Below are 27235 nucleotides of genomic sequence, written 5' to 3'. Positions count from 1 at the left end.
CGAGAGAGCCCTCAGCCCAGGCTCCTCTGGCTGCCCACCTACCTGGGTTGCCGAGGGCCATGGAGTCGTAGATGAGCTTACAGGTCTTGAGCAGGATGGAGATCTTCTTCTCGGGCGAGTAGGCCTTGTGCATGCTGGCAAACTTCTGCAGGATTTTCTCCATGACGGGCACCTCCGGCACGCTGGTGGTCACCCCCAGGTCAGTGGTGGTGGTGGCCAGGACCACCAGCTGGTTTTCCTTGAGCTGCTGCAGAGAGCCATCCTTGCTGTGGATCTCACGCAGGCACGAGTTGATGGCTTCTTTTAAGGGCTTTAAGACACACTTGTACAAGGCCGACTCCACAATCGCTTCTGTGGGGGGGCAAGAGCGGGAGGGTGAGAGACCCAGCCAGCAGGCTTTGGTGCCCAACGGTGTGGCTGTCCCCATGTCCCAGCCCCTGGAAGGACACGTTCAGTGCCCCAGCAGCTACACCTCGCAGGGGGCAGTGTAGTACATTCAGCAAAAGCCACGCTGCGAAGACACCCATACGGGAGCCCTCTGGGACTGAAACATTGTATCCTAATGCTTTTCACAGGGCCTGGAACGGATGACACTCTCACAGGGCTGCCTACCAATGCACAACTTCGAAGGGCACTATTTACATGGAAGTTGTGCAGTATACAACCTGTGCAATTGTACATGGAGGGCCCGGGTGCCCAGTAAATGTTTGGTAGAATTGTTCTTGATGTTGCTCTTTGAATTCTCAAATTCACTTGCCTCGAGGCTCAAGAATACAGTATATCCAGAATCTGACTTCTCCCCACTTCCACGGCCACCACCTCGAGCTGGGCTGCCATCATTTTTCCTTGAGTTACACGAGTAGTCTCTTGCCCTGGCCCCTTTTCATCTATTCTCAACTCAGCAACCAGCATAATCCTGTTATGGTATGTTCGAGTATGACATTCCTGTGCTCAAAAGTCTCCAGTGGCTCCCACACCACGCACAGTAAAAGCCAGAGTCTTCCCCCATGACTTACTAGGCACCCCCGCCCCCCGGCCTTGTAGTCTGTTCTCACGTATCACCTTGCCTGCTCCCCTGTGTTCACGCTGCTCCAGCCACCCTGGCCTCCTTGCTGCTCTGCTCCTGCCTCAGGGCCTTTGTGCCTGCTACTCCCTTTGCCTGGAGAAGTCACTCCACAGCTATATACTTGACCTCTTCCTTCGCTGCTCAAATGTCGTCTTATCCAAGAGGCATCCTGCTCAGCTAATGGAAGGGGATTTAGTCGGCTTTGATCTCACGGCAACTCTGCAACATATACGCTATTATCCCCTTCTATAGATGGACCAACTCGGGCTCCGACGGTGTGGGTCACAGCTAGGTGGGGGCGCAACAAGAATTTGACCCTATGTCTGACACCATGGTGATGCTTGTCTGCTTTGGCTGACAGTAGGGAAATGTTCTTGGGAAGTCTTTTTGGCTCTATCCCATCCCCAGGGGAGAGCCCAAGTCCTGTCTGCATAGGGAGACACCGGAGCTGCCCTATCCCTGGGGGGTAAGAGAGGGGCCCACACTCCTATGGTTGAGTCTCAGTAGATAACGCTCCCTTGCCACGCAGGCCTGGGCTTGGCCCCCATCCGGGTTTGGGGCTGGCCCTTGCTGTCCGGGGTCCTCATCCTACCACCTCCTTCTTCCCCTTGGCTTCTCCAGCTCCTGCAACAGGAGGACATGCGGCAGCCTTAGTCTGCCTCAGCCCACTCCTGCCCATCCTTCCAGGCCCGTAGTGTGACCCCACTGCCTCTGCGGCTAGAGGTGCGGGGACCCGAAGGCAGGGACTCACGGGGGGCGTCCCCAGTGCCTCTGGTTCCTGCGTGACCTTGGCCAAGTCCCTTCCCCTGGCAGAGCTGTTTCCTCATCTCCAAAGTGAGGGGGTTGTGGCCCGTGCCCCCGGGGGGGGGTGGTTTGCATCTCGGAGGGCCCCAGGAGCTGCAGAGACGGGCCGGCCCTCCGCAGCCAAGCCCGGTGGTACATCTTTTGCCTCTAATTGCTCCTTGTGATTCGTCTCCCTCCTGAAATCAGGAGCATCCCGGGCAGGACGGGGGCCCCGCCGGCCTCGCCTGAGCCTGAGGCTCCTGCGCCGTCTCCCCGGCACCGGGGCAGAACCCTGCAGTGAGAAGCAGCGCAGCACAGGGGTCACTCAGTTCGCGGCACGGGGGGACAGTCTGGATCAGCCCTCCCTCCCGCCCGCTCCCAGCCCCCGGCCCAGGACTGACCTAGCTCCTCCTCGGGGTGCAGGGCGGGGTCCACCAGGGCCTTGAGCTCGGTGCTCTGCAGCAGGTAGCTTTTGAGCTGGGTCATCATGGTGCGGATCTCCTGCAGCATCTCCGTGCTCGAGGTCTGGCGCGCCATCATTTCCAGGCTGTACACTTTGTAGTCCTGCACCAGGTTGCCGAAGTACGAGGCCTTGTCCTGCGCCAGCTCCACCACCTTCTTGTACAGCTTGCGGTTGTTGGACAGGAACGCGTGGAAGACATTGGTGAAGCTCGCGAGGCTCAGGCGGTGGCGCGCCTTGCCCAGGATCACCGAGGGCTTCTTCTTCCCGCCGGAGCCGCTGATCGGCTCCAGCTCCTCCTCCGTGCTGCTGGTGGAGTAGGAGTCCTGGTCTGTGGCCGAGGCGGACACTCCCAAGCTGTCCGAGAGGGAGGCCAGGGAGCCCTTGAACTCTGCCGTGCTCTGGGGCCGGGCGCCGGCCGGGGCGTGCGGGCTCTGAGTCCTGGCTTGGGAGACAGGGCTCTGGCCTTCTCTGGGTGGACCAGGCGTGGGTTTCTCGGGGGCTTCCTCCTTTGCGGAGGACTCGGTGCTCTCCAAGGGGCTTGGAAGGCCTGAGGCCAGCTGCCGGGAGATCCGTTTCCTCCTGGGGGGCGGGATTGGGGGTTGTCGGATCTTCCTCGGCGGCTCTGGCATGCTGCCCGGATCACTGGCTTTGGCCGCTGCTTCCTGACCTTGCTCTGCGGTCCTCTGAGGCCTGTCCCCGGGACTGCCTGAGGTCCCCTGGGGAGGCAGGCTGAGTGGGGATGCCCTGGAGAGACCTGGCTGGTCCCCCTCTGCGGGCATCCCCCTGTCCACCTTCCCTGCGCTCGGGTCCTCCAGGGAGACCTTCTCAGAGATGCGGCGTCTGGGAGGGGCAGCAGGGAGAGTCTTCTTCGCGGGGACTGGAGGCGCGGGGGTCTGCTGCAAGGGGCTAGGGGCTGCCCCTGGCTTTATCTCTTCCTCCCTGAGGGGGCCCAGGCCTGTGGGGGGGCGTGAAAGCCTCTCACAGGCTGCCATGGGTGGCTGGCTTGAATGGTCGGGGGGGCCTGGGGCATGGGGTGCAGGGTGGGGCAGACGCCGGGGGTGCTCGAGGAAGGGCCTCTGGAGGCGGGGGAGCAGCCACTGGGGGGGAACTGGGCAATGGACAGGCCAGAACAGGAGCGGGGAGTGGAGGAGGCCGGTGGGGGCCAGAGGCTTGGAGCGGGGCTCCCGGGGGAGGGGGTGCTGGGCGGCGAGGGGCCCACTTGGAGGTGGGTGAGGTAGCAAAGGAGGTGGGAGGCAACGGGCGCGAGGGGCAGCTTCCCGGGGGTGGCTGGTCGGCAGGCAGGGCACTGCCGCCACAGTCCTCGATGAAAATCGGATTCACAAACCACAGGCGGTCATTTCCTATGGACAGCTCAATTTCACACGAACAGTTCTCGTAATGGGCGGTGGACTTGAGGCTGGAGGCTGGGGGCGCTCCGGGGGCTGGGTCTCTTGGGGGCTCCGCGGGGCTCCCACCGCCTCGCCGGGGGTTCAGCGAGGAGTCCCAGAAGCCTGTAGAGACAAGAGAGGGAGAGGCTGATCAGTCCTGAAGCCAGGCGCTGGGGGTGGCGTTTTTGGGCGTGGTGGGGGCAGGGCTGGTCCCAGCGTTTGCTTCACTGCTCTGAGGGTTGTTTCCCCTCTTGGGCTGTTTTAAACCTCTCCCACCACTTCCTGCCTCGAGAGGGGAAGCCCCGTTTGATGTCCCAGGCTCTCGGGGGTGGGGCTTGGACCTGGTGGTGATAGGCTCAGCTCTGGCTCTGCCCCTTGGCATGTGAGAGCCCACCAGGAGAGCACCGATGGCACGGGTGCAGGCCCACGTCGGGGGCAGGGGGACAGAAGGCAAGGGGTTCCGCAGCCGACTGGCTGGGTGCCCTGGGGCAGGTGACTTGACCTTTCCAGGCCTCGGTCTCTGGTCATCTCTAGAATGCGGGACCCCCCAGGGAAGGTGCTTTGGGCCTGTTTTGGCTAGCAGGGTGGCCGTGTGCAGGAGGGACGAAGTACGCACTGTGGCCAGTGAGCTCAGACCTGACCATCCAAACGGGGAACACTGGCCCCACTGCAAAATGGCTCGGACTGTCAATCTCTATGTTAAAATAGGCAAATGTCCCATGCCCTCCGTGTGTGTGTGTCTGTGTGGTGTGAAGGGGGGTGGGTCAGAAAGTGGGGGGCCCTGCACTGCTGGCTCTCGGTTCCAGCACAGGCCTTTCTCCTGACTCATCCCTCACAGACGGCCCGTGGCTGTGGCCACCAACGCAGGCCTGTCCCTCTCCAGACAAGGCTGGTCAGCACCAGGCTTGCACTGGGTAAGGGGCATGGGACATCCCAGCGGAAAGGGCACGGGCGGTTGGCGAACTCAGGAATTCTTGAGTTCCTGACCTCTGGGTACCAGCTTCTATCGAGGGTCTAGCTCGGGATCCTCCAGAAAGGGTGCAGAGTTTTGGGAGTCACTTCAAATGGGTCCAGGCCACCCTGGGCTCACTCCAGCCGCTCCTCAGGAGAGCAGCAGGGACGCCAGTCTCTTCAGCCTCTTAATTTTAGAGCCTGAGGGTGCAGAGTCCCTTGTTAACAATGGGGCCAGGCCTCCAGCCTCTCACCCCAAGCTCCTTACTTCTCAGAGGGATTCATCACTAAGAAAACTGCCAAAAATAATATCAGGAGCAAACACGCATTGGATTCTGGCTGTGTAGGCAACTTGCTTTACGTGGGTCATCTCATCCACCCCTGACCACAGGCCTTTGGTGTAAGTCCTAACATTGTCCCCAGAGGACATGAAGATCAGAGACCCAGACAGATGAAACAATTTGCCCAAGGTCACAGGTTGGTGAGTGGAGGAACCGGGATTTGAACCCGGTCAGACTAGTTCTAAAGCCTGTGTGCTCAGCGCCCAGGTTCTGTGTCTTCCTTCATAGGAACTTGCAACACTTCCCATCTGAGTTGCTCTCCCAGGGTCGGAGTTGACAGCGTGGTGTGCGCCCCAGAACTGGGGATGTGGTAAGAACACAACAGGCTCTAGACATCGAAAGAAAGGGAACATCACAAGATGGCCTTCGGCAGCCATTGTGCGCCTGTCCTGAGACAGGCACTCCCAGGATGTGGGCACTTGCTGCCTTGCTGGCCTGGGGGTGGCAACTCCAGTCACGGGGAGCAGGGGACAACCCAGGACAGTGGGGCTGCTGGGACACTGACTGAAAGTGAGCATGTGCCTCTCCCGGGAAGGAGAGTGGGGCTCACCGTTCAGCCCTGTCCTGGGCAGAGACCCATCTCTGGAGCAATAAGGATGACAAACTTTCACATGAACTGTTCCCCATTCACAAAGCTCTGCCTGAGGACATGGAGAGCCCGGGGTGGGAGGGGAGCCCCTGGGCTCTCGAGTCCAGGCTGTTTTTCAGATTGTCTGGGCTCTGCACTTTGCTCTCCATGACTGATCCACTCTCCTGGGTGCTTCAGGCCAAGCACACAAGATGCTCGGGCCCCAAGGGGCCAGCACCTGAGGCTCTGTGTACCCTGTCTACACAGCACCAGTACCAAGTTGTCTCCTTGGAAGTATGCCCAGCAAGGAGAAGCCAGTCCGACTCAAAGGTGAACTGGCAGCAGCTCCTCGTGTGAGCCGAGGCCCCTGATCCTCACCTCCAAGTTCTCTTAAGCCCTTCCTTTGGGGAAAGATGAAGTCATGGGGCAGATGAATGAACGGAACTGCCCACCTACGCCTGGACATTCTCATTGCTCACTTAGACCCTGGCCTTAGCCTGCCCACACCCCCATCTAGTCTCCTCCTTGAGACACGAAGCTGGGCGCAGAGTAGACCCTTGGCTGCTCTGTGCTTGGAATCGAATCACTGCCGACCTTTTAGCCTGGCATTCGAGGCCTGTGGGATCTGGCCCTGCACGTCTTTTCCAGCTTCACCTACTGCGTAGTTACCCCACTCACTCCTTCTTGAACATGTCACAGGGCTGTCCCACCTTAAGGTGTTGGCTAATGCTCTTCCCTCTGCTTGGACTCCTTTTCCTACCCTCGCTACCTGGCACACTCTCGCTGTCCTTCACGACCCAGGTCAAATGTTACCTGTTTGGTGGAGCCTTCCTGACACATTCAGACCTCCCGTATACTCCTCTGTGTTCCCCCCAGCTCTGGGGGTCACCCTGACCCTCGTGACTAGCACTGGGATTGGAGTTCTTGGGTTTTGTTGGACTCCCTCCCACCCCTTCCAGGCTACCAGTTTCCGCAAGGTAGCAACAATGCTTCATTCATCTAAGTATTCGCAGAGCCTAAGGCACTCTTGGCACAGAGGAGCAGAGGAGGAGCTCAGCCCCTTGGCTTAGCTTCGCCAGAGGGGACAGGCAGTCGGGGTTCTGAGGAGGGGCACGTAGGCAAGGTTCATTTTGATGGTAACACGGGGATGACCTGAAGGGGGGGGTGGAGGAAGTGGGGGGGTGGTGGCTGCAGGCAAGAAGACACAAGAAAATGGGAGGAGGTGGGCAAAAAGAAGGCCGAGGAGCTCCAGCCAGCCCCACAGCCTGCCTCAGCATAGCAAGGTGGGCCCATCACGCACAGAAAGAAAAAGAACACATTTTCCACTGCTTACATGTGGATTCTGGCAGGACCAGCACAGATAATGGGGTTCAGAGCAATGGGCCCGGGGCCTGGGTGACAAGGAACTGCTCCCCGGCCCCTAAGATAAGCCTGCTGGTTACGCTGTGGCAGGGCAGCCTCAAAGCCAACGCCACTCTGAGGGGTGGGGGACGCTGGGACCGAGGAGCTACATCCTAGGGTCTGGGGGCCTGTCAGGGAACCAGTGCAGGCCTTTATGCTAAAAAAAAAAAAAAAAAAAAAAAAAAAAGGGGGGAAGTAGGTAACTTTCTCTGCAGCCTGCAGAATGCCAAGGCCAGAGGAGAAGCGGAAACCAGTCATGCAATGCTAGTGGTTGGCAAAGCGGGGGGCACCCGGGCCCACTGGCACCATGCCAAGCCTCGGCTCAGCTGCCAGAGATCCCCTGAGCAGCCGTGTCTTCCCTGCCTCCGCGCTGCCCCCGGACCAAGGTGACGTGTCGCTGGCCCAGCAGCATCCTGCAACTCGGCTGGGGATACCTCTTGCCAGGTGTCCACTCCTACAATCCTCAGAGGGCCCAGGCCGGGCCAGGTACTGGGCTGTAGGCTCTGAGGGCCAAGGCGAAGAAGGTTCACGCATGGGGAGCCCCGGATTAGCCGCAGGACGGAGAGGAGATGAGTAAATGCAGGAAAGTATTCCAGATGCCATGGAAACAGCTTGAAAGTACAACGAGTTTAGCGAATAAATATTTTTGTGGCATCCCAAGGACAGGCGGTTGGACACTCACGTTGTCATTCACACTTGGGTTGTGGATGGGTGTTTAATAACCAGGAAAATTCTCATTGTAGAATGTAAAAGACAAAGCAAAGTCCATGCAAACTGGCTAGAGCGACAGAACAGGTGCTTGCTTCAAACATGCTTTAAACATATTAAGCGGATATATACCTCCAACGTGTCTGAGACCCTCTGCAAATCTAACTCTTATTGACCATGGCTTTCTCTACGTTCCTCTTCCACTTAGAATCAACTGCATGTAATTTCATGCTGGATTGCCCCCTGTGTTAGTTTTGTGGCCCCAAGAAAACACTTCTAAGATAGCCTGCCCTCTCGAAAGCCGGCCTTTCCAAGGCCGAACCTGGACCTTCTGAGGTCAGCTCATGAGCCATGAGCAAGCCCTCTGGGTTATCACATGGTGCTGACCCTGCAAAGAAAGAGCTGTTTCAGCAGCATCATCTCCGCCAGAGCAGCCAGGCTTTGCAATGATTTGGATAGTTATTACATTCTGCTCATTTTGTAAAAAGTGAGTAGAACGCCAGAAAAAGTAAACTGCAGACACTACTGATAGGAGACACAGTCTCACGACATATTCCAAGGGCAAGGTCAGCGGGTGGGGTGCAGCTGACGTTAGAGCCGGGAGGGTGGGGGTGGAGGGGAGCAGGGGCCAGCAGTTGGGGCGGGGAGGCGGCCATTGCTGCCCGCAAAGCCCGGCTGACCTTTTGCTCTGTTTCTTGGAGATTCCCCAGGGTCCCTTCACAAAGTCCCCTTTTATCTACACTCATTCAAGTGGGTTTCAGTTCTTTGTCAGGAGAACGCCTCGTCTACAACGAGAGATGCGCAGGGCACAACTCCTAGTGTGTCTCCTAGTGTGTCCCGGCCTGGGCATCTTTTCTTTGTGTTGCATATTTCGTGTCAGTGCTATAGGTGAAGGTCAGTCCAGGGACACCTGCCTGTGGTGTAATCTCTCCCCGGTTTTTTTTTTTTTTTCTTTTTGTAATGCAAGTGCTGACTTCAGCTCTGCTGGCTGAGGCATCCATTTCGAAGAGGTATCCTTCGATATCTTGAATAAACATGTGGCTAGTCACAAGACTAGACTAATAGCCAGGCTGCCTTCCTCCACCAAGGCTCCTCTGCTTTAGAGATCTTGGTTGATTTAGATAACTGACCATTTGGGCCACTTGTTGTTTTTTTCTCTTCCGGCGCATTAAATTCCCCTCCCATGTTTTCATTTCACCAATTGAGGGTGAGCCTGCGAAGCCCTACGTCCCCACCATCAGCCCCAGTAAAAGCAGAACCCCAGGCCCGCGTGATGAGGGAGCAGAAGGCAAGCTGAGGGCAAAGCACAAGCTGACACCCTGCAACACCCCCGCCCCCCCCTGCACTCCCAGGTGGGATAGGTGAGACATTCCTCAGGCACTCCCAACTGCCCTAAAACTAAGGGGAGGGAAGCACAAATGGTTCACGGATAGAGATCACAGTCCTGCACGACAGGAGTCTCCCTCAGTTTACCAATGTCTTAGTGATTTAGAAGGAAAATGCATTCCTATCAATAGCCTAACTTCCAGAGACCCGTAGACTCAATTTCCTGGAGCCCTAACCTCCCCCCCTTCCATGAAGGATACAGGACATGAAGGCAGAAGGGAAAAGAAACAAAATTAAATTCCTTTATGACCTGTAGCCCGTTGACAAGGGCCTGAGACCGGCAGAGCTTGACTTGCCTCCTGGTAACTCCCAACTGTCTAATGTTAGTGCCTTACTAGAAGGAAAAACAACTTAGCTTGACAAGAGCCGGGCGCCCAGAATCCCGAGAGCCTTCCTTAGATATGAGTCCTTTGGGACGCCTCCTTTGTCCTTACCTCCTCCAACTTGCAAGTGTATAATCAGACACTCCTCGAAGCCCCAGTGTGGCAACCCTTCCTGTCCATGGGTCCCGTCCCCATGTTTTAATAAAATCACTTTTTTTTGCACCAAAGACGTCTCAAGAATTCTTTCTTGGCCGTTGGCTCTGGACCTCACCCACATTCCCAAACGACACGTGTGCTTTCTCCCCGCGACCTCACCATGGGGTCCCCCGGGTGCTGTGTAGTTTCCAGGTCGTGTGAGCAATAGACTTTTTCTTTTCGAAGTCTCCTGATGGTTGTGTTGGTCCAGCCACAGCATTGGGCACTGATAGGCTGAGAGCAGCACACGGCTCTTGACCGAGCCCTGTGGCAGGGCCAAGGGCTGAGGGGGCAAGGGCTGAGGCAAACAGCCCCCTCCTGTTGGAAGTAAGCCTGCCCACACCGAGCCCATGCATCTCATGTTCTCTGCTGACTTGGTCTCAAACTGGCCTCTGACACCTGACCCCTGCAAAACAACAGAGAAGGTCGCAGAGGGGCAGCGGGGAGGCCCTGCGTGGTGTCAGAGAGGCCTTGGCACACATCCCAGCTGTGTGCTTTCCTGCCTGGCCCACCCTGGACACGCTTCTCAGCTGTGCTCGGACATGACTGTGTATCTTGAAAATGGGGACACAAGGATGACAGGAAGACAATGCCAAGCCAGTATGAAGCACTGAAGGTGTCGTTATGCCACTTCAGACCTCAGGGGAGAGGCCACCGGGGCCGTGCAAGTTCCTAACCCGTCCTGCATCCCACACCCACTGCACAATCAGGTTCCTGTCACCTTCCTTCTGACAAGGGTGGGACTGGAGCCAGGGCCGGGGTCGCGCTGGTGCCGGGCTCTGGTCAGCAGACAAAGGCCTGGGTGTTTGGGCTCAGCCTTTCCCAGAGCCTCGTCTTGGCAGTAGGTCAGCCTGTGCTGGCCCTGACCAGACCCAGCTCCCCCAGACCCCCGCAAGGCTGTGAGTCAGACCTTCTGGGTGGCTTGTAAAAGGTGCCCCTTTGAAAACTGGGAGAATCTCCCCGCGACAGGGGCTCGGCAGCCTGGAGAGGGGGACGGGTGGTCCCACAGGAGCTGGGACTCAGCCCGAGGGGCTGCCCCTGTACACGCTGGTCAGCAGTCCTGAGGCCCCACGTCCTAAAGCCCTGTCCCCTCCCCTGAATCTCGGAGGGGACTTACCCAGGCCCAGGTTGGAGATGGTCTCGAGGTCTGTGAAGCTGCTGGCCTCAAGGATGGCCTGGGGCAGCCTCAGCGTGAAGGGCAGCAAATCTCTGTGGAGACAGGAAAGGCCAGAGGTCATGGCAGGGAGAGGGACCCTTGTGTCCATTCTTGGGCCCCGGCAACCCTGCTGGCTGCTGGGGTCTCCAGGCAGACTGGAAACTTCCCTGGGGCTGAGGGGCTGAGCCCTGTGGCTGAGGGAGCAACCGGTCTGATCTAGTCCTGGGCCAGCGCTGAGGGACCCGCAGAAATGGGAGACTCTTCTCCCTGGTCCCTGGTTTTCCTGGCCCTTGGGAAGCCCAGGTCGCTTCCTCTAAAGGTGCCATTCTGGGCAGAGTGACCCAGCCCTTCCTGCCTGCTAACCATCACTGCTCCACCCTGAGACGGGCAGGGAGCACATAGTCAGGCTTCCCAGATGAGCACACAGTCAGACTTCTCCAGGGAAGGCTACCAGTCGGCCCCTCTGGGCAGGTCAAACCCAGGCCCAGACCCAGACTGCGCCCTCAGCACTCATTCCCACCTCAGGCCACCACTACCCCAATCTCTACCTTTGCAGGATGGCACGATTCAGGCCCATGTTGCCTCAGTTTACCTGATTGGCTGTCTGGCCTGCCAGCCGGGTTTCTAGTGGCTCCTGGGTCTCCGAGTATGTTGCTGTGGGCAGCAGAGTCATTCAGCTGCTCTGGTGCCCACCCCCACCACAGGACAATCTCCCACACTCCCTCAGCCACCTCCTCTGTGTTCTGTTCAAGATGCTGCAAGGACAGCTGGGGACCAGCTCCAGCCCAGAACTGTGGCCTCCAGGGCCCTCTGGGCCTGGACCCTGCTCAGCCTCTCTTGCCAGTTCCTCCCTTCTGCCCACCACAGACCCCTCCCTGACACTCAGGGGCCTCCCGGCTGCCTCCCCAGGCGGCATGCTCATTTTCCTATGGGGAGTGTGCCTTGCCCATTGCCACCTCTGAGCTCATCCTCCCCGACATCTCCTTAGACTCTGCAGAGCCTTTGAGGCCCTGGACCTCCTCCTTCTCCAGGACCCAGTTATGTTCACGGATTTCATCTGTCCCTGCTCCCCGCCACATCATCCAATTCAGCCCTTCCCCCGGGGGCCACCTCTGCTGATCCAAGGAAAAGTACCCACAGGAGGGGGTGTTTGCTGGTCAACTAGTATGTGCCAGGTACTGGGCTGGGTATTTGCAGGCCTTATGTCACATGATATTATCACTATTTTAAAAACGATTTATTTATTTGTTTTAGAGAGAGAGAGAGGGAGTGGGGGGAGGGGCAGGCAGAGGGAGAGGGAGAAGCAGACTCCCTGCTGAGCGGGAGCCCCAACACAGGGGCTCAATCCCAGGACCCTGAGATTATGACCTGAGCTGAAACCAAGAGTCAGACACTCAACTGACTGCACCACCCAGGTGTCCCGATATATAGCAATCAGCTATCACTACATCGAAGCAGAGTTGCGTAGGCATTAATACCTTTGTATTACTTAACTCCGGATCAGAATCCCATGCGGGAGCGGCTAGAAATGCAGATCCCCAGAACTATGCATGTAGGTTCCCAGGGTTGGGTCTGGGGCTGGGCCAGGAATCCATATTTTTCACCAGCTCTCAAGGGGTGCCTCGATTCGACCACCTGCTGCAGCCAGGCAGCTCTGCCACAGGGCACACTGACGGGGAGCAGCAGCATGGCTCATGGCAGCTGAGGAAGGATGTCTCCACAGCTCCTGGGCATGGCATTCAAGGCCTCCCCTCTCATCCCCACCCATGTGTCTGGTTCTCCCCATGCAGTCATTCCCAAGCTTCCCACGCCCAAGTTTTTGCCTGTGCTGTTTCCTCTACCTAAAATTCTCTTCCTGCCCTTCCTTGCCCGGCCTCCGATGTCACGTCTTCCACACGAAGGCCCAGACCCTCCTATACATGGAAGGCGAGGGCTGTGGGGAAGCAGCACGTGCATCCTCTGGGCCCCAGGCCTGTGCAGGGGGTCGAGAAGAAGCCCCCGGGGCTCAGGAGTCCAGGCGAGCTTGGGTTCAAACAGGCTGAGAACTTAGCTGTGCGACCGGAGCTGGAGACACCCCCAGCCTCAGTTTCCTTGTCTGTAAGAACACACTCGACAGCTATGGAGTGCTTACTTCATGCCAGGCCTTCTGGCAAGCCCCTTGCAAGGATCTTCCTGTCCGACCCCTAGCACAACCTGGGGCCAGCAGGCATCAGTCCCTGAAGTGGGTCTCCAGAGGGGAACACCTGCCCCGCAAGGCCGCGGTAGGGGTTAGAAAGGACTCCGCTGACAGAGCGCAGACCAAGCCTGACTCAGCACAGACCCCCACCTGGACCCGTGGATGCCTCTTTCAGCTCTGCCCACCCACGGCTCAGCCTCAGTGGGGTCTGGCCCTGAGGCTGGCACCTGTGGCCCTCAGCGGCTTGTCCTGGTATGCCGGAGCCTCACTGCCTGTCCCACTGGCCCTAGGGAGAGCCCCAAATGCCTCTGCCATGGGGCTGGCTGGCCGGGCGGCTTGGGGTACGAAATCCAGCCCCGTTGGCTTTAATGCCTCCGAGGCCTCTTAGGCTCCTGAAAGCCCCCAGGGTTCCTGCTGAGGCTGGGCTCCTCCTATAATTGCATCCTTGCTGGCTTCTCTCCCTGCCCCGTCCTGCTCCCCCTTCCTCCCCGCTGCTCTCTCCTTAGGGGCAAGTCCTCTCAACTCTTGCCCCTAAGAGAGCCCCAGCTAGGCTATTACTGTGCCCCACCCCAAAGCGGCTGAATCAGCATCTTGGGGGAAGCCCAGAGGTCTGTATTTTTAACCAGCTCCCTGGGCGACCATGGGACTCTGCCCGGTCTGGGAAGCCTCTCTAGTTCTCACACTGGGCTACCATCCAGCCTGGAGCATTAGGGGAAGCACCCTGTGCCTTCCTGCGTCAGGGGTGGGGGCGGGGGGGGTGAGGGGCAAAGGAGTACGTGCCTCGAATGAGTGCTCTGGCGCTGTGTTGTTTCTTCTCGGCTACCATCCCTTTGACAGGTGAGGTAACCACAGCCAGGGGAGGCCGGGTGACAGCCAGGTACCGGCCTGGGGCTCTTCCTCCCACAGCACCTCACCCCTTACAGATGGCCTTGGCGCTGACACCAAATATAGTACGTAGACACCCAGGCATATGGGCTCTGTGCCCTGTGGTCTCCTCGCGCAGTCGAGGGCGGGCAACCAGGGACCTGCTTCTCTGGGACGTAGAGAAACAGCAGCCAGAGGCGGAAAGGTTGGGAGGTGACGGTGTGAGCTTGGCGACTATGGCTCCAGAGCTCTGCGGACACAAAGTCACTACCCTCCATGGAAATGGAACTAGAGCACCGTCTGACTGCTGGGCAGTGCGCGCTTCTTTATCCTCTCCTCCCCCGGCATCCGTCCTAACAGGTATTATCATTCCCATTTCACAGAAGAGGAAGTTGAGCCTCAGAGAGATTAGGTAACGAGCTCAACTGTGGGCTCTGCAATTATGTCATCATCCATTTATTCATTCAAAGCACCTGGTGTGGGCCAAGCGCTATGCTGGGCACCCTCTCCTGAGATAAGAACCTCTCAGAACAGGAACAGTCCTGTCTGCCTGAGCGCTTGGCATGTCACAGCACACCACGGCCCCAGGGCCCTTGGCTGCTTTGCCTCGCAAGCCCAGAGGAACATGCTAGATCATCCGAATTATCGTGGGTGGCACGCGGTGGGGCGGTCATAGCAAAGCTCACGGACCTCGGAGCTTTACGTACTTTGAATCTCGACCCCGCCATTAACCAGCTGCGCGACCTGAGCAAGTTCCTTCTCTTAGTCTCAGCTTCCTCATCTGTGAAATGGTAACTTCTGGAAGATTTATGAAGGTAATGGGTAGCCCAGCGCTGGGTCCCTGTGAGCCCTCGACAGGTGGCAGCGGCTTGCAGCTGCTGTTACCAGCATCACCTTTCCTGCCCGTTGGAGCCCAGGAGGGTCCCGCTAGGTGGGAGGGCTGTTCTGGGATGAGTGTGGTTTTCACTGAGCGGCAGCAAGGATGGGTCTCTCTGAAGCATGGTGATGTGGGCTTGGAGCCCTGAACGCCGAGACATCCTGTCTAGCCCTTGTCAAGGCCCTGCAGCTTAAGCCATTATGGTACCAAGATGTATTTTTACGTTCCTGTTGACCTGAAACCAGTTCTGAGTAAACAGAGCAGCTCTGAGGGTGGCGACCAGTCACCCACCCGACCCAGCAGCTACTTAAGAATCACAGGCTCTGTCCCACTGAGGGGTATCAGCCCTTCCTGTTGTCCCCACAGGAAGTGCCATCTGCCACCCCTGCAACAGGGCGGGTCAGGTCGGCACAGGGCTCCAGGCTGTCCTGGACGCTGGAACACAGGAAGCTGGGGTGAGGGGCAGTGAGCCAGGGGGCAGGGGGTGATGAGGGAGGGGCCCTGAGTGGCCAGGCTCTGTGTGCCTCAGAGCCCACACCTTCCCGCATGGTTACCAGGGCAAAGCCAGGACTGTCCCCTTTGTCTGCATCCTCTGGGCTGCACCTTTCCCTCTGGGGGCCTCCCTGGGACCCTCGTCCCCACCCAAGGGTGCAGGAACATCTGGTGCACCCCGATGTCCTTCCGTGGGCCAGGCATACTCACCTACTGACACAGTAGAATGCGATCAGTCTGAAGACGTCCTCGAACACAAGAACCGAGCCTTCCAGGTACAATACTGAGGAGAGATGACAAAAGCCTTGGGTGAGTGTCCCTGCCAGACAGAAGGAGGCTCTCTGAGGGTGGGGGCCACGTCTGCCATCTTTCGGGGGGTCCCGGCACCTGCTACAATGCCTGGCATCCTGCAGCCTCATACACATTGGCTGCCAATCAGACCATAGGGGAGTGGGAAGTGAACTTCTGTGGTGTTAATCCACCGAGATTTCGGGCAATTATTATAGCAGCTGGTGTTATCTTTAACATACAGTCATCATTTGGGGGCAAAATGACACAGAAGACTCTAGATTGTAAAAGGAGAATTAAACATTTAATGGCTCGGGGTCGTCTCGGCCTGACGAGGAGCTGTGAGGGACCAGCAGGAGGCAAGTGGTCCAGATCTTTCTTGGCCCCAGGAGATGCAGGGATGCCGGCCTGGGACCACTGGCCCTTTACCCAAGAACCCTTGGACCTATTAGAACCTTACTTGATTTGGCCACATGGGTAACCCAAGAGTGAGGGTGACCCCTTTATATTTTTCAGCTCTGACAACAAAGAGGGATCCATGCATTTGCCCAAGATCCCATCCCACGGTGGATATGGCTCCTTGGAGGGGCTGGGTGCTGGGTCATGCCTGAAAGGGGAACATGGCACCACACCACACCCTGTTTTGGACCCTCAGGGCAAAGGGCCCGGAGAAGCTAAGAGATTTGGTTGAGGTCCGCTGCCCATCTTGGCTGCCATCACCCTCACGACTCCTGACTGTCATCCCACAGTTCCATATGCCCAACAGGTGATGCTCCCTGTACTGGGGACCCCCACAGTGAACTTTCTTAGGCATCAGAGGCACCGAGAAACTGAGCGTGTCACACTTCAGTTCCAATTTGCTAAGGTTCTTCTCTCATTCGTGTGGTGGAAGAGAAGGCAGGACCTGAGTTCCAGGACTGGCTCCAACCAGGAGCTTAGTTCCTCCCGCTGCAGAGGGAAGGGGCCTTTCCCACCCTAAACACGCCTGCATCTAGTTGACAGCCGGCTGTCCTGTTTTTGCTGCATTGGTGCTCTGCGAGACGGGCATACACGAACCAACATGTTTTGTTCCAATAGCTTTATTTTTATGTTTGCTTCTTTCAACATACTAGACACTGTGCTGAACAGTTAACATGATTTTTTTAAAAGAAGTTTACATTCGTTGTCTATTTATGGCCAAGAAATAATGGTTTCCCATTAGGATAGATATAAACACTTCAAAAGGGTGTTTGAAGAATAACACTAAGTCGATTATAGGACCAGTGGTACTCGGAAAAGTCAGAAACATCAGCTCAAGGAATAACCACCATCTGTGAATTAATAGCGGTGGAGCGGCCTACAGCGCCACCTAGTGCTGGCATCTGGTCCATCGCCCACTCTCTCAAGAAGTGACTGGGCCAAGGGAGCCCAGGGCCAAAAAGATACCTTGTAGCCTCAAGGGGTATAGAGAGCTCCGTCTATAAAGTGGGATCCACTGGGAGGGCGTGCTCAATAGTGAGCAGCTTTAAGATAAAGTCAGCCACGCCCCCTTCTGTGCTCCCAGGCACTTTATGTAAAGCCATACTTCCTTTAGACTCAGTTTACCAACTGTGTCCTTGCTGGTCAGCAACTGGGAACCAGAGCTCATTCCTTATTGTGGCCCAGGGCCCAGCATGGGTCTAGACATAGTGGCCCAGTCACCTTTTTACTGTTAAACTTATTGTTCTGTAAAATCATGAGCAGTGATGAAAGCTCTTGTTTGTTTCTTTATAACTTGACCTCTTCTGCCCTAGACCCAGGCGCCTGTCACATCCCTCTACCCTATCCATACACTGATGGTGGGAACAGCCTCCATTCACAACAGGGACTCAGCTGGGGGAGCTTGCGCATGCCAGGGCCAGGGGGTGGCCCCAATCTGAGTCTCCCCCAGTACCCAGCACAGTGTGTGGCGTGCAATTTAAGAGATCAATACATGTTTATTAAATATCCATCTGGGAGGGAGACGCCAGAAGGGTAGAGGCCTGGGGATGTTCTGGCTGGGATCTTAGGCCTTCCACTGCATGGATCGACCACCTTCCCCTGGAGGAGTCTGAAGGGACACCTCAGACTTGAGGGAATCCTCGCAGACAGCCTTATACCGTTCTGGAGCACAGGCTAACGCTCATGGGTAAGAGTTAGAAAATCCTTTGTCCCCATGAGTGGTGAGTGGGCTTTGCTCCCAGGATGGCCCTGGGTTCTGTGCTGTAGCGACCTGGTGGCTTGTGTGTGGGTGCCCGGGCCCAACTGCCTGAATGTGAACATGCATCCATCCTCTTATTGCTCACCCTCTCTGTGCCCTGGTGTCTTCAGCTGTAAAACAGGGATAATAAAGTATCCACCTGTTATGGGTTAAACTGCATCCCCCAAAAAGATATGATGAAGTCCTAACCCCTGGAACATGTGAATGTGACCTTATTTGGAAATAGGGTCTTTGTAGAGGTCATTAAGTGAACGTGCGGTCACACTGGATTGGGGGCGAACCCTACATCCCATGAATGGTGTCCTTATAAAAACACGTAAAGACACGGGACACAAACACACAGAGAGGAGAAGGCCAGGTAGAGATTCAGGGAGATCAAAACCAGAGCGAGGCCCCTGTAAGTCAAGCAAAACCAGAGTGCTGGTTCCACCAGCAGCTAGGAGAGAGGCGTGGAACAGATTCTCCCTGATCCGCAGGAAGAATGAACCCCGCCCGCACCTCGATGGCAGATTCTGGCCTCGGAACCACGAGAGGACCAATGTGCGCTGTTCTAGGCCATCCCGCCTGTGCTACTTCGACACAGAGGCCCTAGGAAACTCACGTGCCTGCTCGTAAGCAATACTCACCCACGGAAGCCGCTAGAACGGCGCACAGCACGCTCAGTGAGGGTACAGGATTACTAAACCCTAAAGTCTTTAAAAAAATTTTTTTTTAAAGTTATTTATTTATTTGACAGAGAGCGCACACAAGTGGGGGAGCAGCAGGCAGAGGGAGAAGGAGAAGCAGGCTCCCCGCCTAGCGGGCTGGATCCCAGGACGCTGGGATCATGACCTGAGCCGAAGGCAGACGCTTAACCGACTGAGCCACCCAGGCGTCCCATAAACCCTAACTTTAAACAAGTAAGTCGATCGCGGTGTGAGGTAGGGCTGGAGGTGGAAGGATTTTTGTGCCTTTGCTTGGCATTATTTTGTATGGCTCCTGCATAGAAAACTTGTCCCTTGGCAGGAGTGGGGTGGGGTGGGCATTTTCCTCACTTTGTCCCGTCAACGCAGTCCATATTGCAGCCTCCAGGTGTTTGCTCATGCTCTTTCCGGTGGACGAGGATCCCTCTTTGCCCTTCACTGACGTCAGGATCCACCTTCCGGCCCAGAGCCTTCCCTGGGTGTCCCGACCTCTCCCGTGGGAAAGCTGCATGCAAGAGGTGCTCTGTAAAGCACACGCTTTCCCCGCAGGGGAACACCGACTGTGTGCTCACCTTGTGATCTGAGGCTGTGAGACTGTGGGCCCGTTGGGCGCAGGACCAGGTCTTACTTTCCCTGTCACTGGCACTGCCCCCAACCCTGTGCCAGGCACACATGAGGACTCCAAAGAGGACGGCTGACCAGGCCCTCTGGGGCCGGGATCAAGAGTGGACCACATTTACAGAGACAAAAGTAGGTGGTGGTTGCTTAGCGCTAAGAGAGGGAGAGGATATTAAAGGTATGGTTTTCTGGGAGAGGTTAAGATGGCGGAGGAGTAGGGGACCCCTTTTTCAGCCGGTCCCCTGAGTTGAGCTGGATAGGTACCAGACCAGGCAGGAATATCCACGGAATCAGCCTGAGACGCAGGAAGATACATCTGGATCTCTACAAATGAACATCTCCAGCGCTGAGTATCGAGGTACGAAGCGGGGAGCCGTGAAACCGCGCACAGATATCGGAAGCTAAACAGAAGGGGGAGGGAGCCGCCGTGTCAGGGCGCCGGGAAGCGGTAGCCACCTACAAGGGGGAGCGGACAGACCGCGGACCCGCACGCTTGAGACAGCAGGCTGAGAAGGGAGCTCCGGGAGCGCACGCGGGACGGCTGGCGGTTGGCGGGCCACCTGCACGGGGGAGCAGGCGGACTCGCGGACGGCACCCGCGAGACAACAGACTTAGAACGCGAGCTCCAGGAGCGCGCGCGCAGGGCGGCTGGCGGGCCACCTGCACCGGGGAGCGGGCGGACCGCGGACCCGCACTCTGGAAACGGCAGACTGAGTCCGTGAGCCGGGAGCGTGCACCACCAAGCATCTCACGGAGCTCCGGAGCTCCGGTGTGCTCACTGGATCGAGGCTGAGACCGGGAGCTCCGGGAGCGTCCGCGGGGCGGCTGGCGGCTGGAGGGCCACCTGCACGGGGGAGCAGGCGGACTCGCGGTCAGCACCCGTGAGACACCAGACTGAGACGGGGAGCTCCGGGAGCCCGCGCGGGGCGGCTGGCGGCGGGCGGGGTTGGAAACACAAAGGACAGAGACGTGCCGGCCCTGGAAGTGAGGGCTGGGACGCCGGGTGTGGGGCGCACAGCCCGGGATGCTGCAGGGTTGAGCAGCACCAACAGAAACAGAGTTAAAGTGGCCAGAACATCAGTGGAGAACGATCCGCGATCCCTCTGTTCTGAGACAGAGGCTGAATTTCAGCCGCTGCTGCTCTCTCAGAAGAGGCATAGCAAACCGCCAGGGAAAGCCGCCAGAGAACAAAAGCCCGGAAATACCGGCTCACAGGGTGCCCATCCCCATCCCCCCTCGCAAGGGACACAGAGACTCTACCCAAACAGGGTTTTCTGAGTACCTGCAGGCAGGCCCCTCCCCCAGAAGGCAGGCTGAAAAATCAAGAAGCCCACAACCCGGAGCGCCTGAGTGGCGCAGTCACCAAGCACCTGTCTTCGGATTAGGGTGTGATCACAACGCTCCGTAAGGAGTCCTTCATCGGGCTTCTCCACCGGGAACCTGCTTCTTCCTCTCCCACTCCTCTGCTTGGGTTCCCTTTCTTGCTGACTGTCTCTCTCTCTCTCAAATAAATAAATAAACTCTTTAAGGAAGAAGCCCACATCCCTAAGATCTCTATAAAACAAGGGCGCACGGCCTGGGTCCCAGTCAACACTTGGGCTCTGGACAACCCTGCAATCTCTCTTCATCAGAATGACGAGAAGGAGAAGTCCCCCCCAGCAAAGAAAAGATAATGAGTCTGTGGCCTCTGCCACAGAATTGGCCTCGGCCACAGAATTAATACATATGGATGTATCCCAATTATCAGAAATGGAATTCAGAGCAACAATGGTCAAGATGATGAGTAAACTTGAAAAAAGCATCAGAGAAAGCGTTGCTGAGAATATAGAATCCCTAAGGGCAGAAATGAGAGCGAATCTGACAGAAATTAAAAATTCTATGAGCCAAATGCAGTCAAAACTAGAGGCTCTGACGGCCAGGGTCACCGAGGCAGAGGAACGCGTTAGCGAATTGGAGGATGGGTTAGTAGAAGAAAAAACGAAAATAGAAGCTGGTCTTAAAAAAATCCACGCCCACGAATGTAGATTACGGGAGATTACTGACTCTATGAAACGATCCAATGTCAGAATCATCGGCATCCCTGAAGGGGTGGAGAAAAACAGAGGTCTAGAAGAGATATTTGAACAAATTGTAGCTGAAAACTTCCCTAATCTAGCAAGGGAAACAAGCATTCGTGTCCAAGAGGCAGAGAGGACCCCATCCAAGCTCAACCAGGACAAACCTACGCCACGGCATGTCATAGTGCAATTCGCAAATATTAGATCCAAGGATACAGTATTGAAAGCGGCCAGGGCAAAGAAATTTCTCACGTACCAAGGCAAAGGTATCAGGATTACGTCAGACCTGTCTACAGAGACCTGGAATGAGAGAAAGGCTTGGGGGGGCATTTTTAAAGCTCTTTCAGAGAAAAACATGCAGCCAAGGATCCTTTATCCAGCAAAGCTGTCATTCAGAATTGATGGAGAAATAAAGACGTTCCAAAATCGCCAATCATTAACCAATTTCGTAACCACGAAACCAGCCCTACAGGAGATATTAAGGGGGGCTCTATAAAGGTAAAAAGGCCCCAAGAGTGATACAGAGCAGCAAGTCACAACCGATACAAAGACTTTAAAGAGAAATGGCATCATTAAAATCATATCTGTCAATAATCTCTATCAATCTAAATGGCTTAAACTCTCCCATAAAACGCCACAGGGTTGCAGATTGGATAAAAAGACATGACCCATCCATTTGCTGTCTACAAGAGACTCATTTTGAACCCAAAGATGCATTCAGACTTAGAGTAAGGGGATGGAGTACCATCTTCCACGCAAATGGACCTCAAAAGAAAGCTGGAGTAGCAATTCTCATATCAGATAGACTGGATTTTAAACTAGAGGCCATAGAGAGAGATACAGAAGGGCACTATATTATTCTTAAAGGAAGTATTCAACAAGTGGATATGACAATTATTAATATATATGCCCCCAACAGGGGAGCAGCAAGATACACAAGCCAACTCTTAACCAAAATAAAGAGACATATAGATAAGAACACAGTAATAGTAGGGGACCTCAACACCCCACTATCAGAAATAGACAGAACACCCTGGCAAAAACTAAGCAAAGAATCAAAGGCTTTGAATGCCATACTCGACGAGTTGGACCTCATAGATATATATAGAACACTACACCCCAGAACCAAAGAATACTCATTCTATTCAAATGCCCATGGAACATTCTCAAGAATAGATCATGCTCTGGGACACAAAACAGGTCTCAGCCAATACCAAAAGATTGAAATTATCCCCTGCATATTCTCAGACCACAACGCTCTGAAATTGGAACTCAACCACAAGGAAAAACCTGGAAGAAACTCAAACACTTGGAGGCTAAGAACCATCCTGCTCAAGAATGACTCGATAAACCAGGAAATCAAAAAACAAATTAAACAATTTATGGAGACCAACGAGAATGAATACACAACGGTCCAAAACCTATGGGATACTGCAAAGGCAGTCCTAAGGGGGAAATACATAGCCATCCAAGCCTCACTCAAAAGAATAGAAAAATCTAAAATGCAGTTTCTATATTCTCACCTCAAGAAACTGGAACAGCAACAGAGGGACAGGCCTAACCCACTGACAAGGAAGGAGTTGACCAAGATTAGAGCAGAAATCAATGAATTAGAAACCAGGAGCACAGTACAGCAGATCAACAGGACTAGAAGCTGGTTCTTTGAGAGAATCCATAAAATTGACAGACCACTGGCAAAACTTGTCCAAAAACAAAGAGAAAGGACTGAGATTATTAAAATTATGACTGAAAAGGGAGAGGTCACGACCAGCACCATTGAAATTGCAAGGATTATTAGAAACTTTTATCAACAGCTATATGCCAAAAAACTAAACAATCTGGAAGAGATGGAGGCCTTCCTGGAAACCTATAAACTACCAAGACTGAAACAGGAAGAAATAGATTTCTTAAATAGGCCAATTAACTATGAAGAAATTGAGTCAGTGATAAACAACCTTCCAAATAATAAAACTCCAGGCCCAGACGGTTTTCCTGGGGAATTCTACCAAACATTCAAAGAAGAAATAATACCTATTCTCCTAAAGCTATTTCAAAAAATAGAAACAGAAGGAAAGCTACCAAACTCATTCTATGAGGCTAATATTACCTTGATCCCCAAACCAGGCAAAGACCCCCTCAAAAAGGAGAATTACAGACCGATTTCTCTAATGAATATGGATGCCAAAATCCTCAACAAGATCCTTGCTAATAGAATCCAACAGTACATTAAAAGGATTATCCATCATGACCAAGTGGGATTCATACCTGGGATGCAAGCATGGTTCAACACTCGCAAATCAATCAATGTGATACATCATATCAACAAGAAAAGACTCAAGAACCATATGATCCTCTCAATTGATGCAGAAAAAGCATTTGACAAAATACAGCATCCTTTCCTGATTAAAACCCTTCAGAGTGTAGGAATAGAGGGTACATTTCTCAATCTCATAAAAGCCATCTATGAAAAGCCTACTGCAAGCATTATTCTCAATGGGGAAAAGCTGGAAGCCTTTCCCTTAAGATCAGGAACACGACAAGGATGCCCACTCTCGCCACTATTATTCAACATAGTACTAGAAGTCCTTGCAACAGCAATCAGAAGACAAAAAGGGATCAAAGGTATCCAAATCGGCAAAGAAGAAGTCAAACTGTCTCTCTTTGCAGATGACATGATACTCTATATGGAAAACCCAAAGGAATCCACTCCCAAACTATTAGAAGTTATAGAACAATTCAGTAAGGTGGCAGGATACAAAATCAATGCCCAGAAATCAGTTGCATTTCTATACACGAATAACGAGACTGAAGAAAGAGAAATTAGGGAATCCATCCCATTTACAATAACACCAAAAACCATACGTTACCTTGGAATTAACTTAACCAGAGACGTAAAGGACCTATATCCTAGAAACTATAGATCACTTTTGAAAGATATTGAGGAAGACATAAAAAGATGGAAAAATATTCCATGCTCATGGATTGGAAGAATTAACATAGTTAAAATGTCCATACTACCCAGAGCAATCTACACTTTCAATGCTATCCCGATCAAAATACCGAGGACATTTTTCAAAGAACTGGAACAAATAGTCCTTAAATTTGTATGGAACCAGAAAAGGCCCCGAATCTCCAAGGAACTGTTGAAAAGGAAAAACAAAGCTGGGGGCATCACAATGCCGGATTTCGAGCTGTACTACAAAGCTGTGATCACAAAGACAGCATGGTACTGGCACAAAAACAGACACATCGACCAATGGAACAGAATAGAGAACCCAGAAATGGACCCTCGGCTCTTTGGGCAACTAATCTTTGATAAAGCAGGAAAAAACATCCGGTGGAAAAAAGACAGTCTCTTCAATAAATGGTGCTGGGAAAATTGGACAGCTACATGCAAAAGAATGAAACTTGACCACTCTCTCACACCATACACAAAAATAAACTCCAAATGGATGAAAGACCTCAATGTGAGACAGGAATCCATCAAAATTCTAGAGGAGAACATAGGCAACAACTTCTATGACATCGGCCAGAGCAACCTTTTTCACGACACATCGCCAAAGGCAAGAGAAATAAAAGATAAAATGAACTTATGGGACTTTATCAGGATAAAGAGCTTCTGCACAGCCAAGGAAACAGTCAAAAAAACTAAGAGACAGCCCACGGAATGGGAGAATATATTTGCAAAGGACACCACAGATAAAGGACTGGTATCCAAGATCTACAAAGAACTTCTCAAACTCAATACACGAGAAACAAATAAACAAATCATAAAATGGGCAGAAGATATGAACAGACACTTTTCCAATGAAGACATACAAATGGCTAACAGACACATGAAAAAATGTTCAAAATCATTAGCCATCAGGGAAATTCAAATCAAAACCACACTGAGATACCACCTTACGCCAGTTAGAATGGCAAAGATAGACAAGGCAAGAAACAACAATTGTTGGAGAGGATGTGGAGAAAGGGGATCCCTCCTACATTGTTGGTGGGAATGCAAGTTGGTACAGCCACTCTGGAAAACAGTGTGGAGGTCCCTTAAAAAGTTAAAAATTGAACTACCCTATGACCCAGCCATTGCACTACTGGGTGTTTACCCCAAAGATACAGACGTAGTAAAGAGAAGGGCCATATGCACCCCAATGTTCATAGCTGCATTGTCCACAATAGCCAAATCATGGAAGGAGCCGAGATGCCCTTCAACAGATGACTGGATTAAGAAGCTGTGGTCCATATATACAATGGAATATTACTCAGCTATCAGAAAGAACGAATTCTCAACATTTGCTGCAACATGGACGGCACTGGAGGAGATAATGCTAAGTGAAATAAGTCAAGCAGAGAAAGACAATTATCATATGATTTCTCTCATCTATGGAACATAAGAACTAGGATGATCGGTAGGGGAAGAAAGGGATAAAGAAAAGGGGGGTAATCAGAAGGGGGAATGAAACATGAGAGACTATGGACTATGAGAAACAAACTGAAGACTTCAGAGGGGAGGGGGTGGGGGAAGGGGATAGACTGGTGATGGGTAGTAAGGAGGGCACGTATTGCATGGTGCACTGGGTGTTATACGCAACTAATGAAGCATCAAACTTTACATCAGAATCAGGGGATGTACTGTATGGTGATTAACATAATATAATAAAATAAAATTAATTATAAAAAAAAAAAAAATAAAGGTATGGTTTTCTGCTTTTTTTATTGTGTTAAACTATAAAAAAGTACAATGTAGCTTTTTAACCACCTTCGGGGTACAATTCAGTAGCATTAAGTACATTCACTTGTGCAACATGGGGCTTCTTTCTCGAGGTGATGAAATGTTCTCGGACCTACTATGGTGAGGACGGGCCACTGTGAATGCACCAAAAGCCACTGGACAGAGCATCCTAAGTGGGGGAATTATAGGATGTTGAATATATTATATAAATACCTCTCAATAAAGCCATTATTTTAAAAAAAAGAAACCTATACACCAAGCGTGGACTGAATTTCACGGCCTATGGTATGTTTTTCTGGAATTTTTATAATAAGCATATATGACTTCAGTAAGCCGAGAAACTGTAAAGTGTCTCTGCATTTTTTTCTAATCTTCCAAAATTTTCTGTAAATTTTTCTCTAGAGCTGATTGGTTTCCAGTGTCCTCTCAGCTGATGCCACTTTAGAGGCCACTCACAGCCCTGCCGGGCACAGCTGACAAGCCTCCGTGCCACCCACTGCTGAGGGGACCACACTGCCCCTTACCCTGCCAAGCCAGCTTCAGAAAGAGCCTCAGGAATGCCTGGCGGGCGCTCTGCCCTTGGCAGCAGCTGGTGGCCGGGAGCCCAGCCAGGGGGCCCCTCCCAACAAAGATGCTGGTTCCAGCTGGTCACCTTGGACAAGCGCCAGCAGTGAGCCCCCCGCTGGGTACAGTCTCCGGGGTCCTCAGCCGCAGCCTTGGTGGGCACATGCCAGGGCCCATCTAATGCATTTCTCACTCAAAGGGTTAAGACAGGAGAAGGGGTCCCCATCAGTCACACCTGGTACATCCAGAGGCGACAACAGGTGACAATGACCGGACACCACTTCTGCTTCAAGAAAAGGCAATCTAGGGGCGCCTGGGTGGCACAGCGGTTGAGCGTCTGCCTTCAGCTCAGGGCGTGATCCCGGCGTTCTGGGATCGAGCCCCACATCAGGTTCCTCCACTGTGAGCCTGCTTCTTCCTCTCCCACTCCCCCTGCTTGTGTTCCCTCTCTCGCTGGCTGTCTCTATCTCTGTTGAATGAATAAATAAATAAAATCTTTAAAAAAAAAAAAAAGAAAAGGCAATCTTTTACCTAACGACTCACCATCGGGGCTGAGTTGGGACAGGATAGAGATGCCGGGGCCATGCACACCGGCTGGCTTCTAGCATTTAAAACCTCAACATCCAAGTGAAACAGTCATGAAGTCCAGAAAACTAGTAGAAGATTTTTTCTTTTTTTAAAGAAATTCCATTCATTTGAGATTGGCTTTTTCCCCTTAGTATAATTTCCTCCAGGGTTCTCCAAGTTGCTGAGTGAATCAACAGCCTGCTCCTTTTTACTGCTGAGAACTATCCTGTGGGCCAGGCTGACACATTTGCTTGGCCATTCACCCACTAAAGGGCATCTGGGCAGCTTCCAGTTTATAGGGTTTTTTTTTAAGATTTTATTTATTTATTTGATAGAGTGTGCACGCACATGAGTTGGGGTGGGGGAGGGAAAA

At 53.5% G+C, this 27235-nt stretch overlaps 1 protein-coding gene across 1 annotated transcript in view; it reads right to left on the bottom strand.

The window, feature by feature from the left end:
• Positions 1–27235, bottom strand: part of RIN3 (Ras and Rab interactor 3) — a 105492-nt gene that overhangs the window by 25967 nt on the left and 52290 nt on the right. Inside the window, exons 4-8 of the mRNA XM_034643225.1 lie at positions 15349–15421; positions 10691–10782; positions 3411–3823; positions 2251–3373; positions 43–351 (exon numbers count right to left, since the gene is read on the bottom strand). Coding sequence (XP_034499116.1) covers positions 43–351; positions 2251–3373; positions 3411–3823; positions 10691–10782; positions 15349–15421 — 2010 coding nt within the window. The remainder of the gene's footprint in view (positions 1–42; positions 352–2250; positions 3374–3410; positions 3824–10690; positions 10783–15348; positions 15422–27235) is intronic.

This window comes from Ailuropoda melanoleuca, chromosome 14, assembly GCF_002007445.2.
Source record: "Ailuropoda melanoleuca isolate Jingjing chromosome 14, ASM200744v2, whole genome shotgun sequence".
Taxonomy (NCBI): domain Eukaryota; kingdom Metazoa; phylum Chordata; class Mammalia; order Carnivora; family Ursidae; genus Ailuropoda; species Ailuropoda melanoleuca.
Note: the sequence above shows the minus strand (reverse complement) of the source record. Positions and strands in the feature narration are given on the sequence as shown.